The sequence below is a fragment of the Bombina bombina genome, chromosome 2 (assembly GCF_027579735.1).
Source record: "Bombina bombina isolate aBomBom1 chromosome 2, aBomBom1.pri, whole genome shotgun sequence".
Lineage (NCBI taxonomy): Eukaryota > Metazoa > Chordata > Amphibia > Anura > Bombinatoridae > Bombina > Bombina bombina.
In genome coordinates this window covers 390,540,301-390,559,872 of record NC_069500.1, presented here as the reverse complement: position 1 = coordinate 390,559,872, position 19,572 = coordinate 390,540,301, and the positions used below count along the sequence as shown (strand labels likewise).

General features: G+C 38.2%; 1 protein-coding gene across 1 annotated transcript in view; it reads right to left on the bottom strand.

The window, feature by feature from the left end:
- The window catches only part of ADGRD1 (adhesion G protein-coupled receptor D1), a 1,140,767-nt gene that overhangs the window by 203,193 nt on the left and 918,002 nt on the right, over positions 1–19,572 (bottom strand). The window contains exon 20 of the mRNA XM_053701862.1: positions 13,000–13,066. Within this exon, the coding sequence (XP_053557837.1) occupies positions 13,000–13,066 (67 nt within the window). The remainder of the gene's footprint in view (positions 1–12,999; positions 13,067–19,572) is intronic.

Genomic DNA, 19,572 nt, shown 5'->3' with positions numbered 1-19,572 from the left:
ATAGTAAGAACTTAACTTTATTACATTATGAGTCACTACGCTGCAATTACCCGGATAACTATTTTACACTTGAAAAAAAAAGTCTTCACAACTAGGTTAGCTTAACAAGCTGTGAAAAAGAATTAATTATATTCAAATATATTGATAGTAAGTCAGGATGCAGAATTGATTATATTTAATTTATTGCCTATACCACACAAACGTATTCAAGCCTAACACTTGACACATCCTGAGAATGAAAATAATTTCCTTCTACATAACATGGGGCATCAACGGGTTTTGCACCCTGTCAGTTTCATTTGTCAACTATATAAATCAGGATTTAACTTTAAAATACATAGGCCTAGATTTAGAGTTCTGCGGCCAAAGGGGTGCGTTAGCTACGCGTGTATTTTTTCCCCCGCACCTTTTAAATACCGCTGGTATTTAGAGTTCACAGAATGGCTGCGTTAGGCTCCAAAAAAGGGAGCATAGAACATATTTACCGCCACTGCAACTCTAAATACCAGCGTTGCTTACGGACGCGGCCAGCTTCAAAAACGTGCTCATGCACGATTCCCCCATAGAAAACAATGGGGCAGTTTGAGCTGAAAAAAACCCCATAAAAGCAGCGTTCAGCTCCTAACGCAACCCCATTGTTTCCTGTGGGGAAACACTTCCTAAGTCTGCACCTAACACTCTAACGTACCCCGAGTCTAAACACCCCTAACCTTACACTTATTAACCTCTAATCTGCCGCCCCCGCTATCGCTGACCCCTGCATATTATTATTAACCCCTAATCTGCCGCTCCGTACACCGCCGCAACCTACATTATACCTATGTACCCCTAATCTGCTGCCCCTAACACCGCCGACCCCTATATTATATTTATTAACCCCTAATCTTCCGCCCCCGCTATCGCTGACACCTGCATATTATTATTAACCCCTAATCTGCCGCTCCGTACAGCACCGCAACCTACGTTATCCCTATGTACCCCTAATCTGCTGCCCCTAACACCGCCGACCCCTATATTATATTTATTAACCCCTAATCTGCCGTCCCCAACGTCGCCTCCACCTACCTACAATAATTAACCCCTAATCTGCCGATCTCACCGCTACTATAATAAATGTATTAACCCCTAAAGCTAAGTCTAACCCTAACACCCCCCTAAGTTAAATATAATTTAAATCTAACGAAATAAATTAACTCTTATTAAATAAATTAATCCTATTTAAAGCTAAATACTTACCTGTAAAATAAACCCTAATATAGCTACAATATAAATTATAATTATATTGTAGCTATTTTAGGATTAATATTTATTTTACAGGCAACTTTGTATTTATTTTAACCAGGTACAATAGCTATTAAATAGTTAAATAGTTAATAACTATTTAATAGCTATCTAGTTAAAATAATTACAAAATTACCTGTAAAATAAATCCTAACCTAAGTTACAATTAAACCTAACACTACACTATCAATAAATTAATTAAATAAAATACCTAAAATTAAATACAATTAAATAAACTAACTAAAGTACAAAAAATAAAAAAGAACTAAGTTACAAAAAATAAAAAAATATTTACAAACATTAGAAAAATATTACAACAATGTTAAACTAATTACACCTACTCTAAGCCCCCTAATAAAATAAGTAAGACCCCCAAAATAAAAAAATGCCCTACCCTATTCTAAAATTAAAAAAGAAAAGCTCTTTTACCTTACCAGCCCTGAAAAGGGCCCTTTGCGGGGCATGCCCCAAAGAATTCAGCTCTTTTGCCTGTAAAAAAAACATACAATACCCCCCCAAACATTACAACCCACCACCCACATACCCCTAATCTAACCCAAATCCCCCTTAAATAAACCTAACACTAAGCCCCTGAAGATCTTCCTACCTTATCTTCACCACGCCGGGTTCACCGATCGATCCAGAAGAGCCTCCGATGTCTTGATCCAAGCCCAAGCGGGGGCTGAAGATGTCCATGATCCAGCTGAAGTCTTCATCCAAGCGGGAACTGAAGAGGTCCATGATCCGGCTGAAGTCTTCTATCAAGCGGCATCTTCAATCTTCTTTATTCCCGATCCATGTTCATCCCGCCGACGCGGAACATCCATCTTCACCGACGACTTCCCGACGAATGACAGTTCCTTTAAGGGACGTCATCCAAGATGGCATCCCTCGAATTTCCGATTGGCTGATAGGATTCTATCAGCCAATCGGAATTAAGGTAGGAAAATTCTGATTGGCTGATGGAATCAGCCAATCAGAATCAAGTTCAATCCGATTGGCTGATCCGATCAGCCAATCAGATTGAGCTTGCATTCTATTGGCTGTTCCGGATCGGATTGAACAGCCAATTCCATCAGCCAATCAGAATTTTCCTACCTTAATTCCGATTGGCTGATAGAATCCTATCAGCCAATCGGAATTCGAGGGACGCCATCTTGGATGACGTCCCTTAAAGGAACCGTCATTCGTCGGGAAGTCGTCGGTGAAGATGGATGTTTCGCGTCGGCGGGATGAACATGGATCCGGAAGAAAGAAGATTGAAGATGCCGCTTGATAGAAGACTTCAGCCCGATCATGGGCCTCTTCAGCTCCCGCTTGGATGAAGACTTCAGCCCGATCATGGACCTCTTCAGCTTCCGCTTGGATGAAGACTTCAGTCGGATCATGGATATCTTCAGCCCACCGGTTGGGCTTGGATCAAGACATTGGAGGAGCTCTTCTGGATCGATCGGTGAACCCGGCGTGGTGAAGACAAGGTAGGGAGATCTTCAGGGGCTTAGTGTTCGGTTTATTTAAGGGGGGTTTGGGTTAGATTAGGGGTATGTGGGTGGTGGGTTGTAATGTTGGGGGGGTATTGTATGTTTTTTTTTTACAGGCAAAAGAGCTGAATTCTTTGGGGCATGCCCCGCAAAGGGCCCTTTTCAGGGCTGGTAAGGTAAAAGAGCTTTTCTATTTTAATTTTAGAATAGGGTAGGGCATTTTTTTATTTTGGGGGTCTTTGTTATTTTATTAGGGGGCTTAGAGTAGGTGTAATTAGTTTAAAATTGTTGTAATATTTTTCTAATGTTTGTAAATATTTTTTTATTTTTTGTAACTTAGTTCTTTTTTATTTTTGTACTTTAGTTAGTTTATTTAATTGTATTTATTTGTAGGTATTGTATTTAATTAATTTATTGATAGTGTAGTGTTAGGTTTAATTGTAGATAATTGTAGGTATTGTATTTAATTAATTTATTGATAGTGTAGTGTTAGGTTTAATTGTAGATAATTGTAGGTATTTTATTTAATTAATTTATTGATAGTGTAGTGTTAGGTTTAATTGTAATTTAGGTTAGGATTTATTTTACAGGTAATTTTGTAATTATTTTAACTAGGTAGCTATTAAATAGTTATTAACTATTTAATAGCTATTGTACCTGGTTAAAATAAATACAAAGTTGCCTGTAAAATAAATATTAATCCTAAAATAGCTACAATATAATTATAATTTATATTGTAGCTATATTAGGGTTTATTTTACAGGTAAGTATTTAGCTTTAAATAGGATTAATTTATTTAATAAGAATTAATTTAAATTATATTTAACTTAGGGGGGTGTTAGGGTTAGAATTAGCTTTAGGGGTTAAAAAATTTATTAGAGTAGCGGTGAGCTCCGGTCGGCAGATTAGGGGTTAATGCTTGAAGTTAGGTGTCGGCGATGTTAGGGAGGGCAGATTAGGGGTTAATACTATTTATTATAGGGTTATTGAGGCGGGAGTGAGGTGGATTAGGGGTTAATACATTTATTATAGTAGCGGTGCAGTCCGGTCGGCAGATTAGGGGTTAATAAGTGTAAGTAGGTGGCGGTGACGTTGGGGGCGGCAGATTAAGGGTTAATAAATATTATGTAGGTGTCGGCGGTGTTAGGGGCAGCAGATTAGGGGTACATAGGGATAACGTAGGTGGCAGCGGTGTATGGAGCGGCAGATTAGGGGTTAAAAAAATTTAATAGAGTGGCGGCGATGTGGGGGGGGCTCGGTTTAGGGGTACATAGGTAGTTTATGGGTGTTAGTGTACTTTAGAGCACAGTAGTTAAGAGCTTTATAAACCGGCGTTTACCGCCAAACTCTAAATCTAGGCCATAGTGTCTTGCTACTGAAACTTGATTTTTTTTTTAAAGTAATCATTATTGCACAGAACAATTTCAGATAGTGTTGTTTATAGAGGCTTGAATAAAACCACTTTAACGCTATATTTAGAGGATATATCATTCCAAGAGTTTGAACTTCATTGGTACTGCAGTTTTTATTCAAACCTGTTACAAAAAGTAGGAGAAAAGGGAATTATGAATATAAGACAATGGCCTATAGCCTCTGCGATGATAAATCTTCCAGAACTCTGTCAGTAAGCATTACCGGCATTCTAGTTTGACTGCAGTTGTGCATTGTATTCCCTTTATCTCCTTTTTTAATGTCCTATGATAGTCTCAATATAAACTTTGAAAAACATGAGGCTCATAAGTTCAGAATTTGTTTGCAAAGTTTTAGAAACTATAAAATTATTGAATGTTGAACACCACTTAAAAGACTATCACCTAGATTACGAGTTTTGCGTTAGAGGCTATGCGGTGCTAACGAGCAGTTTATGCTCACCGCTCACTTGCAGACAGCGCTGGTATTACGGGTTTTTACAAACCCGGCGTTAGCCGCAAAAAAGTGAGCGTAAAGCAAAATATATCTCCACATCTCACCTCAATACTAGCGCTGCTTACGTTAGTTGTTCGTGCTGAAAAAACCCAGCGTAAAGCTCCTAACGCAGCCCCATTTATTCCTATGGGGAAACACCCCCTAACTTAAATATAATTAAAATAAATCTAAATAAAATTACTACAATTAACTAAGTAATTCCTATTTAAAACTAAATACTTACCTATAAAATAAACCATAAGATAGCTACAATATAACTAATAGTTACATTGTAGCTAGCTTAGGGTTTATTTTTTATTTTACAGGCAACTTTGTATTTATTTTAACTAGGTACAATAGTTATTAAATAGTTATTAACTATTTAATAACTACCTAGTTAAAATAAAGACAAATTTACCTGTAAAATAAAACCTAACCTAAGGTACAATTACACCTAACACTACACTATAATTAAATTAATAACCTAAATTAAATACAATTAATTACAATTAAATAAAATTAAAATGAAAAAAAAACCAAATACTTAATTACAGAAAATAACAAATTACAAGATTTTTAAACTAATTACACCTACTCTAATCCCACTAACAAAATAAAAAGCCCCCCAAAATAAAACAGCCCTACCCTACACTAAATTACAAATAGCCCTTAAAAGGGCCTTTTGCGGGGCATTGTCCCAAAGTAATCAGCTCTTTTACCTGTAAAAAAAAAAAAGTACAAAGACCCCCCCAACATTAAAACCCACACAACCAACCCTACTCTAAAACTCACCCAATCCCCCCTTAAAAAAAAAACTTAACACTTACCCTTTGAAGATCACCTTACCGGGAGACGTCTTCACCCAACCGGGCCAAAGTCCTCAACGAAGTCGGGGGAAGTCTTCATCCAAGCCGGGCGAAGTGGTCCTCCAGACGGGCAGAAGTCTTCATCCAGACGGCATCTTCTATCTTCATCCAACCGGCACAGAGCGGGTCCATCTTCAAGACATCCGCGGAGCATCCTCTTCTGTCCACGGCCGACAACTGAATGAAGGTTCCTTTAAATGACGTCATCCAAGATGGTGTCCCTCCAGCAGGCTTTGTGGAATAGAGCAGTCTCAACGCTGGTGGCAAGACCGCGCTATAAAACAATCAAGTCCCAAAAAAAGGCCAGTGACATACAGGGTACGTCGCTGGTCCTTAAGGGGTTAAGGTAGAAAAAATCCTATTGGCTGATGCAATCAGGCAATAGGATTGAACTGGCATTCTATTGGCTGATTGGAACAGCCAATAAAATGCCAGCTCTATTGGCTGATAGGATTTTTTCTACCTTAATTCCGATTGGCTGATAGAATTCTATCAGCCAATTGGAATTTAAGGGACGACATCTTGGATGACGTTATTTAAAGGAACCGTCATTCAGTCGTCGGTCATGGACAGAAGAGGATGCTCTGCGTCAGATGTCTTGAAGATAGAGCCGCTCCGCACCGGATGGATGAAGATAGAAGATGCCGTCTGGATGAAGACTTCTGCCCATCTGGAGGACCACTTCTGCCCGGTTGGATGAAGACTTCTGCCCGCCTGGAGGACCACTTCTGCACAGTTGGGTGAAGACGTCTCCCGGTAAGGTGATCTTCAAGGGGTTAGTGTTTTTTTAAGGGGGGATTGGGTGGATTTTAGAGTAGGGTTGGTTGTGTGGGTGGTGGGTTTTAATGTTGGAGGGGTATTTGTACTTTTTTTTTACAGGTAAAAGAGCTGATTACTTTGGGGCAATGCCCTGCAAAAGGCCCTTTTAAGGGCTATTTGTAATTTAGTGTAGGGTATGGCTTTTTTTATTTTGGGGGGCTTTTTTATTTTGTTAGGGGGATTAGAGTAGGTGTAATTAGTTTAAAAATCTTGTAATTTCTTTATTATTTTCTGTAATTTAGTGGGGGGGTTCATACTTTAGATAATTTTATTTAATTGTAATTAACTGTATTTAATTTAGGTAATTAATGGAATTATAGTGTAGTGTTAGGTGTAATTGTAACTTAGGTTAGGTTTTATTTTACAGGTAAATTTGTCTTTATTTTAACTAGGTAGGTAGGTGTCGGCGATGTTAGGGACGGTAGATTAGGGGTTAATAATATTTAACTAGTGTTTGTGATGCAGGAGTGCAGCGGTTTAGGGGTTTAATATGTTTATTATAGTGGCGGTGATGTCCGGTTCAGCAGATTAGGGGTTAAAAAAATTATTTTAGTGTTTGCGATGCGGGAGGCTTCGGTTTAGGGGTTAATAGGTAGTTTATGGGTGTTAGTTAAGAGTTTTATGCTACAGCGTTGTAGTGTAAAACTCTTAACTACTGACTTTAAAATGCGGCACCAGTCTTGACAGGAGAGGGTCTACCGCTCACTTTTGTTCAGACTCTTTATACCGGCTCTATGCAAGTCCCATTGAAAAAAAGAGGATACGCAATTGACGTAAGTGGATTTGCGGTATTTCCGAGTCTGGCCAATAAAGTGAGCGGTACACCTGTACCTGCAAGATTCGTAATACCAGCGGGCGTTAAAAAGCAGTGTTAGGACCTCTTAACGCTGCTTTTTAACCCTAACCCACAACTCGTAATCTAGGCCTATGGTTTTCACTTAAGCAGGTGGATATTTAAAATTAGATGTGGCCTGCTTTCTACTCAGTTTATTTATAACAATTGGTCACCCACAATCCAGAAGTATAAGAAAAATTATACATTGTCTTACTGCAAAAGACTGCAATACAAGACAAATGTATTAAAAGCATTTAAAACTGACATTTTATAAAGGATTTGCAAGTAATCACAAAGTCGGTTGAGACAATCTGCATAATTTTGTAAAAAACCTAGGTTACAGAAATTGATTTCGGTCTCTTTAGGGAGTCTTGGGCCAGCACAATATTTACACTAAAACAAATGGTGTCCCTTTAATTAAACTATTTTACATAAAATGTGATGACTAACAAAAATGTCCTCTCTTATTTCTATGCTCTCTCTTTCTCTCTCTCTCTGGAACAAGATATTATATATTATATGGTCCTTTATATTATATTATATGGATCTTTAGGTTATAATATTATATATATATATATATATATATATATATATATATATATATATATATATATATATATATATATATATTTTGGCAGGCTGTATAAAGTCAAACATGACAATAGCCTTACCTTTTATCTTTTTTTTTTTTTGTGCTCATTATCAACAACCTACTGTGAAAGTTTTAAAGCATTAGGTATACCATCGAATAAAGAAATCAGTACCATGGGGTTATTTTTTTTTCTTACTGAGACATAGGGGCAAATTTATCAAGTGGGTATGCTGTCAGCATTTATCGATGTGCAGCGGACATGATCCGCAATATCGGATCATGTCCGCTCACACATTAATAAATAGGCCCCTTGAGCTTATTTTTAATTGAGGTTCTAAGAAATGTACAAAATGAAATAAATAGTGCACACAAGAACATGAGAAAGAAAATATGAGTAAAATATTACTCTGAAATTGTTCAAGTTTCCTTCATAGACATGAAAGAGGCCACTTATGGACCCCATCACTTAGCTTATAGGATACTCAAGTGTTAATAATATAAGATACTACAGATCCCACCAATCACAGACAGGAGCTACTCACAAACACTATGACACAACATTTGATAATATTTAATATCAGTGAGAGAGAATTTATTGTTAAGTGAGACAACTCTAGGGTCCCAAGCAAAACCTACATGAGACTCTATTTCCTCCTCAGAGTGCCTACAAACAGGACACAGGGGTAGACAGGAGTTTTCTGCCAGGCAGTGAAATTCAGTGTGCTTACACTGCCACGGATGGGCTCGTCTACTGGATATTTTCTTCTGGAACTGAGGTAAGCACAGTAGACACTGGTACTGGTAGGTAAGTACAAATGGACCTCATAGCCCACCACTATTCATATGAACATGTACAAATGATTAACATAGTGTGGGTATATATATTTACACACCACACAACATGTTTTTACAGTTTAGGCTACCAGAGATACTGAAGCAGACATTACTTCTCCCCCCTGAACTTTTAAACATGATTTTTAACTGCACATTTAACACCAAGTATCAGTGTTAGTGCTCTTGGATAGCACTGGTGTGCTGGGGTTAACATTTTTGTGGGCTTTAAGCAATACTTCTGACTTCTTCTTTTGCTTCTTCATACATGAAGTTTAGCCATTTTCACAGTTCGGGAAAGGTATTCTTAGCCAGTGGAGGTGGTAAGCTTACTCTGTCCTACAACTTGATTTTAACTCTTTATGTTCCAGGGCCATGAATTATTCTATTCAGGGTACTCTTGTACATTGTCTTATTTCCAGGCTTTTTAGGGGTCTACATTGTGCAACACCTATACCCCAAGTATTGCCAATAGGATTTCTCCTAAATTTACCATACCTTTGGAGGATAGTAACCCCTTAAAAGATCCTATGGACTAACAAATAGAACGTTTTCACAGAAGGTCCTTCCAATAAGCAGGTTTTATGTTTAAACCAATAGTTAGCATAGCTTGTAGCTACAGTGGTGTGACAACCTTTCTTAACAAGTTTCTAATGAAATATCCCTTGAGGAGATCCAAAATTGCTTGCATCTTTTAAGAACCAAAGAAATTTAAATGATACACATTAATACTGAGAGTCCCAAACAGAGTATTAACAGCGCAACTAAATTGATTAAAGATGTCAAATAGAGGGTTATGCAGTAAGATCTTTCAATAAGTCTGATCTAAAATTCCAAATATGTCAAAGCATATGAGGAAGAGACAATAACATGGGGGGAAAAAATAAATAAAATAAAGGATAAAAATCTCATAAATAAATAAACATTAATCAATCATCAATGCAAATAGGATGTTACATATATAAATAATCCTATGCATATACTGTGATAGAGTCCTATGAATAAAAATGACCAGTTAATATAAATAGGATTATATGTATTAAATATATCATATCATCTGAAGACAATACATTTACCACTTCCAATAATATGGAAGAAAAAAGTTCTTAGCATCCAGAGGAGTCCCAATATAACTTTTGCTGCTTTCAAATTCCAGGGTTCTCTCAAAAGCCTTGATACGTGGGGTACAGCTGCTTTCAGAGGTGTGTCACTGAACACTCTCTATGTGACGATCCTGTAGTAGAAAACAAAGAAAAGAGCGCAACCCCACATCAAGGTAGACGTTTGAACTTTAGTGCACATGCTGCATGTAACTTAAAACACTTACAAGATAGAAATTAAAAACAAGCCTGTATCCCAATAAGGGAAGAAGGGTACAGTCCAGTATATGTTCACTCAATCCTTTTCTCTAATAATATTCCTTTTCTTGGAGCAGTATGAAGCTCCGAACCCAATGTGTTTTGTTTGCCCTCAGCAAACTTTCTCAAGAGGAAATTATCTTGTAAGTGTTAAGTTACATGCAGCATGTGCAATAAAGTTCAAACGTCTATCTTGATGTGGGGTTACCCTCTTTTCTTTGTTTTCTACTACTCGATTAATACTGAGAGTGCTGCTATGTATATTCTAGCACAAAGTACATTACGGCTAAAGTCTTGGTCAGTAGATGTAGTCTCTAAGACTAGACTTTTATCCCTTCCATCGCAAGGAAAAATTCTCTTTGTCCCAGAACTAGATGCAATTATTGCCACAGTTACTAGAGTCCTTTGATTTTTAAGACAAAAAGAGCAAACAGAGGGCAGCTACCCAGCATTCAGGTTCTACTAAAACATTTTGGAAGTCCAGTGCTTCCCGGAGTAGAAGCAAGCAGTCCCAGAAACCATCCCCCACCTCCAAATCCGCATGAAGGTTTGGCCCCGGTCCAGAGCAGAATCTGGTAGAGGGCAGATTTAATCTTTTCTGGAGGATTTGGAAAAGATCTGTTCAGAATCCTTGGGTATTAAACATAATTTCTCAAGGGTATTGGTTAAGCTTTCATTAAAAGCACCTGAGTGGAAGATTTACTAACTTGAGTAACTTGATCTAGAATCAATGGGAGTCATAGTCCCAGTTCAAGCCTCATCGCTAAATCAGGAATTTATCTCCAATCTGTTTATTGTCCCAAAGAAAGAGGACATCTTTCTTCTTATCCTAGCTCTCAAGACTTTTAATACATTTCTAAAAGTTCCCACCTTCAAGTTCACTTCCATTCGCTCTAGTTGCAGCTCCTAGAGTGTTTACTAAAATACTGGGAACCTTTTTGTCATTGGTGTGAGGTCAAGGAATATCTGTAGCTCCATATCTAGATGGCATACTGGTACAGGCACCTTCTCTTCAACTGAAAATCAGTCAAACAAATACTTTCATAATTCCTAAAACTTGTGTTTCCTTTCTGTGATCCATCATTGAGTCAGGGACGGTGCATCTTTCTCTAAGGAGAAATGTATACTGAAACTAAAGAGAGCCTGTCCATGGCTTCTTATTTGAACCACAAGCTCCCTCACTATTGTGCCAGGTCTCGAGACCCTCAGATGGAGATGATAGGCACTCTAGTGGTTCCTTGGACTTTCAATTTAATTTATATTTTTCCTCCATTTGTGTTGCTATTCAGGGTGATAGCCAAAATCAAACAGGAACATGCATGAGCAATTCTGACTGTGACGGCGTGGCCTTCCAGGACTTAGTATGCAATCTGGATTCAAACGTACTCATTCTTGCTTCTCAGGAAAGATCTTCTCCCTCAAAAACCTTTCTTTCATCAAAAACTCAAGACTATTAATTTAATGGCCTGGAGTTTGAATTCCTAGTCATGTCACAATTTTTTTTTTTTATTTTTTTTTTTTTTTATAGGGTGATAGATACCTTAATGTAGGCTAGAAATCCCGTCACCAGCTATATTTGTCATAAGGTTTGGAAAACATTTTTTTCTGGGTATGCAAGAGATACTGTTGGAATTCTTTAATTTCTTATGGAAGAATCTTAATCTGCTGTCATCATTGACACGTTTTACACAATACTGGAGTGGCTTTCTGTTTTAAATATTATTCTTCATATGTAAAAAGTAAAAGCTGCTTTACTATATAAATATACCAGCAATAAGTTCCTTGACCAGAAGTGATTTCTCCTGTAGCCAGTCAGGATAAACAAGTGTGCCTACATAAATCAGAGCTGATTATAGTTTTAAAATAAGCGAGTACGCATTTGGTCACTGTGAACACTTTATGATTGACTGCACATCAATATATGAGCTTATTTTTTCTTTTATATATACATCAAGAAGATTTTTAAATGGAAATAGCATATTGTTAAAATTACAGAGAAATTATTTCATACACATATTAAGGACAATACTTTAGAACAGCTTATCCCTTGTATCTTATAGTTACTGATTTATTTATAAACTAATGCTACTTCTCAGTTGTTTTGCAGTCTAAAAGTTTTAAGGACCCCTATGTAGTAGATACTTAAATGTACAAACTGCTAACCTCCACTGGTTAAATTATATTAATTTGTGGTTTACTCTGCAGTGTAGTAAACAACTTATTACTCAGATGTTTTAAAAAAAAAAAAACATTTGTGGCAGCATGGATTGTTAAACACCATCAATTTAAATTGAATTAATTATCAAAACTGAAATGTGTATAAGTGCATTTCAATTTTGAAAATAGCACTTTTTTACTATAAATTTGTTATAGAAAAAATGTTTATAAACAAAAGCTATTACAGAGCTCCCAGCCATCCCAGATATCGCCCATTGCTTCCTATTAAAGAATCACTAAAGTCAAAATTAAAGTGTCATGATTCAGATAAAGCATGCAATTAAAAAAAAATGTCCAATTTACTTTCATTATTAAAATGTGCACATTCTTTTTGTATGCACACTTTCTGAAGCTCCAGATCCTACTGAGCATGTGCAAAAGTGCACAGTATATACATATATGCATTTTGTGATTAGCTGAAGGCTGTCACATGATAAAAAAGAGGTGGAAAATTGTATTCACTTTGAAATTTTCCAGAAAATATTCTACTACTTATTTAAAATTCAAAATAAGTGTTATTGCATAGTCCTTTTATTGTGTATTTGTCAATTATTCAATTCTACTGTATTAAGTGGTCCTTTAAGAGCAAGCGGTACTGCTCACAACCCATCCTGATACTACCTATGGCCGACCTCAGCTCTGCATATGACACTAAAACAATGATAGCTTTTACTAGAGTTCTTTTGCTAATAGAAATTAATTGCAAAATGTGTCTATTTAAAATAGAAACACATTTTAATTTTGACGAGGTCCCTTTGAATATAATAACCCTCAATCAGACTAGTTGGTACATAGGACATCCTGTAGTACTTACTTGCCCCCGATGCCATAGCTGTCCAATGCTGATGTTACAGACACAGTACAGATCACTAGAGAAGAACCTGCAACATAAGAAACATTATAGTTTTTTTTTTCCTTTTTGATTATTTATTTGTCTTTACATCAACATGAACAGTATTTCTATTTAATAACTAAACATTTTAATAACGTTCCTTGAAATACTAGACATGTCATATTTTTTATATACTACCTCGTAATAAATTGACCTTATAAATTTAAATAATTTAATTAAATCCAAATAAACACCTAGATTAAGAGTTTTGCATTAGAGACTGTGCGGCGCTAACGAGCAGTTTATGCTCACCGCTCACTTACAGACACGGCTGGTATTACGGGTTTTTACAAACCAGACAAGAAGTGAGCGTTGAGCAAAATTTTGCTCATTACCGCACTTCAATACCAGCGCTGCTTACGTTAGCGGTGAGCTGGTGTAACGTGCTCATGCATAATTTCCCCATAGGAATCAACGGGGAGAGCCTGCAAAAAAGCAGCGAAAAACTACATTTTATGTCTACACCTAACACTCTAACATGAACCCCGAGTCTAAACAACCCTAATCTTACACTTATTAACCCCTAATCTGCCGCCCCCGACATCGCCAACACCTACATTACAATTATTAACCCATAATCTGCCGCTCCGGACACCGCCGCCACCTACATTATACTTCTGAACCCCTAATCTGCTGCCCCCAACATCGCCAACAACTACATTATATTTATTAACCCCTAATCTGCCGCCCCCAATGTCGCCGCAACCTACCTACACTTTTAACCCCTAATCTGCTGCCCTCAATGTCGCCACAACTATAATAAACATATCAACCCCTAAACCGCTGAACTCCCGCCTCGCAAACATTAGTTAAATATTATTAACCCCTAATCTGCCGGCCCTAACAACGCCGACACCTACCTACATTTATTGACCCCTATTCTGCCGCCCCCAACGTTGCTGCCACTATATTAAAGTTATTAACCCCTAATCCTAAATCTAACCCTAAATCTAACACCCCCTAACTTAAATATAATTAAAAGAAATAAAAATTACTATCATTAACTAAATTATTCCTAATTAAAGCTAAATACTTACCTATAAAATAAACCCTAAGATAGCTACAATATAACTAACTAGTCCTAAAGCCCGTTCACACGGGCCATTTTTTGCAGTACAGCGGTCCCACCCCTTGCGCTCTCTCCCTCCCCCTCTCTTTTGCTCTCTCTCTCTCTCTCTCCCCCTCTCTTTTGCTCTCTCTCTCCCCCTCCCTTTTGCTCTCTCTCTCCCCCTCCCTTTTGAGCTCTCTCTCTCCCCCATCTCTTTTGCGCTCTCTCTCTCTCTCATCTCTTTTGCGCTCTCTCTCCCCCCATCTCTTTTGTGCACTCTCTCCCCCTCTCTTTTGAGCTCTCTCTCCCCATCTCTTTTGCGCTCTCTCTCCCCCTCCTCTCTCTCTCCCCTCCTCTCTCTACCCTCCTCTCTCTCCCCATTCTCTCTCTCTCTCCCCCTCTCTTTTGTGCTTTCTCTCTCTCCCCCCCTCTCTTTTGCGCTCTCTCTCTCCCCCTTTCTTTTGTGCTCTCTCCCCCTCTCTTTAGCGCTTTCCCCCCCTCACTTTTGCGCTCCCCCCCTCTTTTGCTCTCTTTCTCCCCCCTCTCTTTTGTGCTCTCTCTCCCCCCTCTTTTGCTCTCTCTCTCTCTCCCCCCTCTCTTTTGTGCTCTCTCTCTCCCCCTCTCTTTTGCTCTCTCTCCCCCCTCTCTTTGCATTCCCCCCCCTTTTGCTTTATCTCTCTCCCCCATCTCTTTTCCGCTCTCTCTCCCCCTCTCTTTTGAGCTCTCTCTCTCCCCCCTCTCTCTCTCGCCCATCTCTTTTGTGCACTCTCTCCCCCTCTATTTTGAGCTCTCTCTCCCCCCTCTCTCTCTCCCTCCCCTCTCTCTCTCCCCCCTCCTCTCTCTCTCCCTCCCCTCTCTCTCTCCCCCCTCCTCTCTCTCTCCCTCCCCTCTCTCTCTCCCCCCTCCTCTATCTCTCCCCCCTGCTCTCTCTCTCTCCCCCCCCTCCTCTCTCTCTCTCCCCCCTCCTATCTCTCTCTCCCCCCTCCTATCTCTCTCTCTCTCTCCCCTCCTCTCTCTCTCTCCCCCTCCTCTCTCTCTCTCCCCCCCTCCTCTCTCTCTCCCCCCCATCCTCTCTCTCCCCCATCTCTCTCTCTCTCTCCCCCCTCCTCTCTCTCTCCCCCCTCCTCTCTCTCCCCCATCCTCTCTCTCCCCCATCTCTCTCTCTCTCCCCCTCCTCTCTCTCTCTCCCCCTCCTCTCTCTCTCTCTCCCCCCTCCTCTCTCTCCCCCTCCTCTCTCACCCCCCTCCTCACTCTCTCCCCTCCCCTCCTCACTCTCTCCCCTCCTCTCCTCACTCTCTCCAGTCCTCTCTCTCTCCCCCCTCTCTTTTGTGCTCTCTCTCCCCCTCTTTTGCTTTCTCTCTCTCCCCCCTCTCTTTTGTGCTCTCTCTCTCCCCCTCTCTTTTGCACTCTCTCGCCCCTCTCTTTTGGTCTCTCTCCCCCCTCTCTTTTGTGCTCTCTCTCTCCCCCTTCTTTTGCTCTCTCTCTCAACCCCTCTCTTTTGCGCTCTCTCTCTCCCCCTCTCTTTTATGCTCTCTCCCCCCTCTGTTCGCGCTCTCCCCCCTCTCTTTTGCTCTCTCTCCCCATCTCTTTTGTGCTCTCTCCCCCCTCTCCTCTCTCCCCTCCTCTCTCTCCCCTCCTCTCTCCCCCTCTCCTCTCCCCCCCCTCCTCTCTTTCTCCCCTCCTCTCTGTCCCTCTACCCTCTCTATCTCGTGACCGTGCCCGGCCACGCCCCTTTCACGGCCATTCACAGCCGACCACGCCACCGTCACACCCCCTTTATGCCGGCCGCGCCCACTTCTGCCGCAGATGAGATCAGCTAGGGAGTAGGACTCAACTGCGCATGACAGCTTCGGACAAACACAGTTGGCCTTTTATATAATAGGATAGTTACATTGTAGCTAGCTTAGGGTTTATTTTTATTTTACAGGAAAGTTTGTATTTATTTTAACTAGGTACAATAGTTATTAAATAGCTATTAACTATTTAATAACTACCTAGATAAAAATAAATGCAAAAGTACCTGTAAAATAAAACCTAAGTTACAATTACAATTAACAATTAACAATTACACCTAACACTACACTATAATTAAATTATTTCCATAAATTAAATACAATTAAATGATTTAAAGTACAAAAAACCAAACACTAAATTACAGAAAATAATAAAAAAAATTACAAAATGTTTAAACTAATTACACCTAATCTAATCCCACTAAAAAATAAAAAAGCCCCCCAAATAAAAAAAGCCTACCCTACACTAAATTACAAATAGCCCTTAAAAGGGCCTTTTGCAGGGCATTGCCCCAAAGTAATCAGCTCTTTTACCTGTAAAAAAGATTACAAACCCCCCAACATTAAAACCCACCACCCACACAACCAATCGGAATTAAGGTAGAAAAAATCCTATTGGCTGATGCAATCAGCCAAAAAGATTGAGCTGGCATTTTATTGGCTGTTCCAATCAGCCAATAGAATGTAAGCTCAATCATATTGGCTGATTGCATCAGCCAATAGGATTTTTTCTCCCTTAATTCTGATTGGCTGATAGAATTCTATCAGCCAATCGAAAATGAAGGGACACCATCTTGGATGACGTCATTTAAAGGAACCTTCATTCCAGAAGAGCCGTCAGATGAAAAGGATGCTCCGCGTCGGATGCCTTGAAGATTGACTGGCTCCGTGCCGGTTGGATGAAGATAGAAGATGCCGTCTGGATGAAGACTTCTTCCCGTCTGGAGGACCACTTCGCCCAGCTTGGATGATGACTTCTCCCAGCTTCGTTGAGGACTTCGGCCCGGTTGGATGAAGACTTCTCCCGGTAAGGTGATCTTAAAGGGGTTAGTGTTAATTTTTTTAACAGGGTATTGGGTGGATTTTAGAGTAGGGTTGGTTGTGTGGGTGGTGGGTTTTAATGTTGGGGGGGGATTTGTAAAATTTTTTACAGGTAAAAGAGCTGATTACTTTGGGGCAATGCCCCGCAAAAGGCCCTTTTAATGCCTATTTGTAATGTAGTGTATGGTAGGGCTTTTTTTTATTTTGGGGGGACTTTTTTATTTTGTTAGGGGGATTAGATTAGGTGTAATAAGTTTAAAAATTTTGTAATTTGTTTATTATTTTCTGTAATTTAGTGTTTGTTTGTTTGTTTTTTGTACTTTAGCTAATTTTATTTAATTGTATTTAATTTAGGTAAGTCATTTAATTATAGTGTAGTGTTAGGTGTTATTGTAACTTAGGTTAGGTTTTATTTTACTTTTGTATTTATTTTAGCTAGGTAGTTATTAAATAGTTAATAACTATTTAATAACTATTCTACCTAGTTAAAATAAATACAAACTTGCCTGTAAAATAAAAATAAACCCTAAGATAGCTACAATGTAACTATTAGTTATATTGTAGCTATCTTAGGGTTTATTTTATAGGTATTTAGTTTTAAATAGGAATAATTTAGTTAATTATAGCAATTTTTATTTAGATTTATTTAAATTATATTTAAGTTAGGGGGGTTAGTGTAAGACTTAGATTTAGGGGTTAATAACTTTAGTATAGTGGCGGCGACATTGGGGGTGGCAGATTAGGGGTTAATAATATTTAACTAATGTTTGCGAGGCGGGATTGCGGCAGTTTAGGGGTTAATATATTTATTATAGTGGTGGTGATGTCGGGTTCGGCAGATTAGGGGTTAAACAATTTTTTTAGTGTTTGCGATGCGGGGGGGCCTCGGTTTAGGGGTTAATAGGTAGTTTATGGGTGTTAGTGTACTTTTCAGCACTTTAGTTAAGAGTTTTATGTTACGGCGTTGTAGTGTAAAACTCTTAACTACTGAATTTAAAATGCGGTACCAGTCTTGACAGGAAAAGGCCTTATGCTCACTTTTTATTGAATGATATCTTACAGCGCTCAAAATATCCCAATAAGCTTTATGATAATGGGGTGCCTAGCTGCCCCTGAGGTTGATGTATATTGTAGTTGAATATCAAAAAGCGCCTAACTAGAGGCTATGGGAGGTGGGTTAAATGATTGGAATGTGCCTTTCTATCAAGGGTAGATAGTATTGGTACAATTCAAGGTAGTATAGAGTTAAATGTTTAAGCAGTGTAACAATTTAACAAGTTTATCTACATACAATCAAATAAAATTAAACATATAATTGAAAGCATTCAGTTAAAAACATGGATCCATGTACATCAATACGCAACATTTGTTAAAACAAAGACTTATTTCAAAAAGACTTATTTCAAAACTTAAAACCAAGACTTATTTTAAAGTTACTTTAAAATAATGGGTTGACATAAAATTGTTGTTCAATTTTTAAAAAAGATCCTTAAAATGTGGTTTGGGTATATTGCACCAGTTAGATGATCAATCTGATTGTCTCTAGTCCCTTAGTGGAAATGCCCTCCTTAGTGAAAAATGTGAAAAAATATTTAAAAATAAAAATACAAAAGTTAAAAAATGAAAAGAACTGTTCACAAAAAAGTGGTGCACAAAAAATGTGTGTTAGTGCCTAAAAATGTGTAAAAATCGGAAATATGTTGGATCAAAAATATAATGGATCAAAAAATATATAAAAGATTAAACTAAAAAAATCGTGTTGTAATCCAAAAATGATGATAGTGAAAAATTAGTTAGTGAAAAAAGGTTTAGATGGTATAGATATAAATCCCAAATCCTTTATCCAATATTTAGTGGTTCAGGGTGCGTGTAATGTTAATAATATTGATTTAAGATCCTCCTTTCCTTTCTGGTAAATGCTTTGTTGTTGGAGTGTTTTCTAGGGTGTTCGGTCTATAGTAAAAGACTCTATCCTCATACAACCTGCAAACAACAAAACAACATAGTGCAATAATGCTACAGATATAAAAGGAATAATGAAATATTGCTCACCAAATTCTGTCAACGCGGTTCGGCCTCTCAGTTAGGCCTAACTGAGAGGCCGAAACGCGTTGACAGAATTTGGTGAGCAATATTTCATTATTCCTTTTATATCTGTAGCATTATTGCACTATGTTGTTTTGTTGTTTGCAGGTTGTATGAGGATAGAGTCTTTTACTATAGACCGAACACCCTAGAAAACACTCCAACAACAAAGCATTTACCAAAAAGGAAAGGAGGATCTTAAATCAATATTATTAACATTACACGCACCCTGAACCACTAAATATTGGATAAAGGATTTGGGATTTATATCTATACCATCTAAACCTTTTTTCACTAACTAATTTTTCACTATTACCATTTTTGGATTACAACACGATTTTTTGAGTTTAATCTTTTATATATTTTTTGATCCATTATATTTTTGATCCAACATATTTCCGATTTTTACACATTTTTAGGCACTAACACACATTTTTTGTGCACCACTTTTTTGTGAACAGTTCTTTTCATTTTTTAACTTTTGTATTTTTATTTTTAAATATTTTTTCACATTTTTCACTAAGGAGG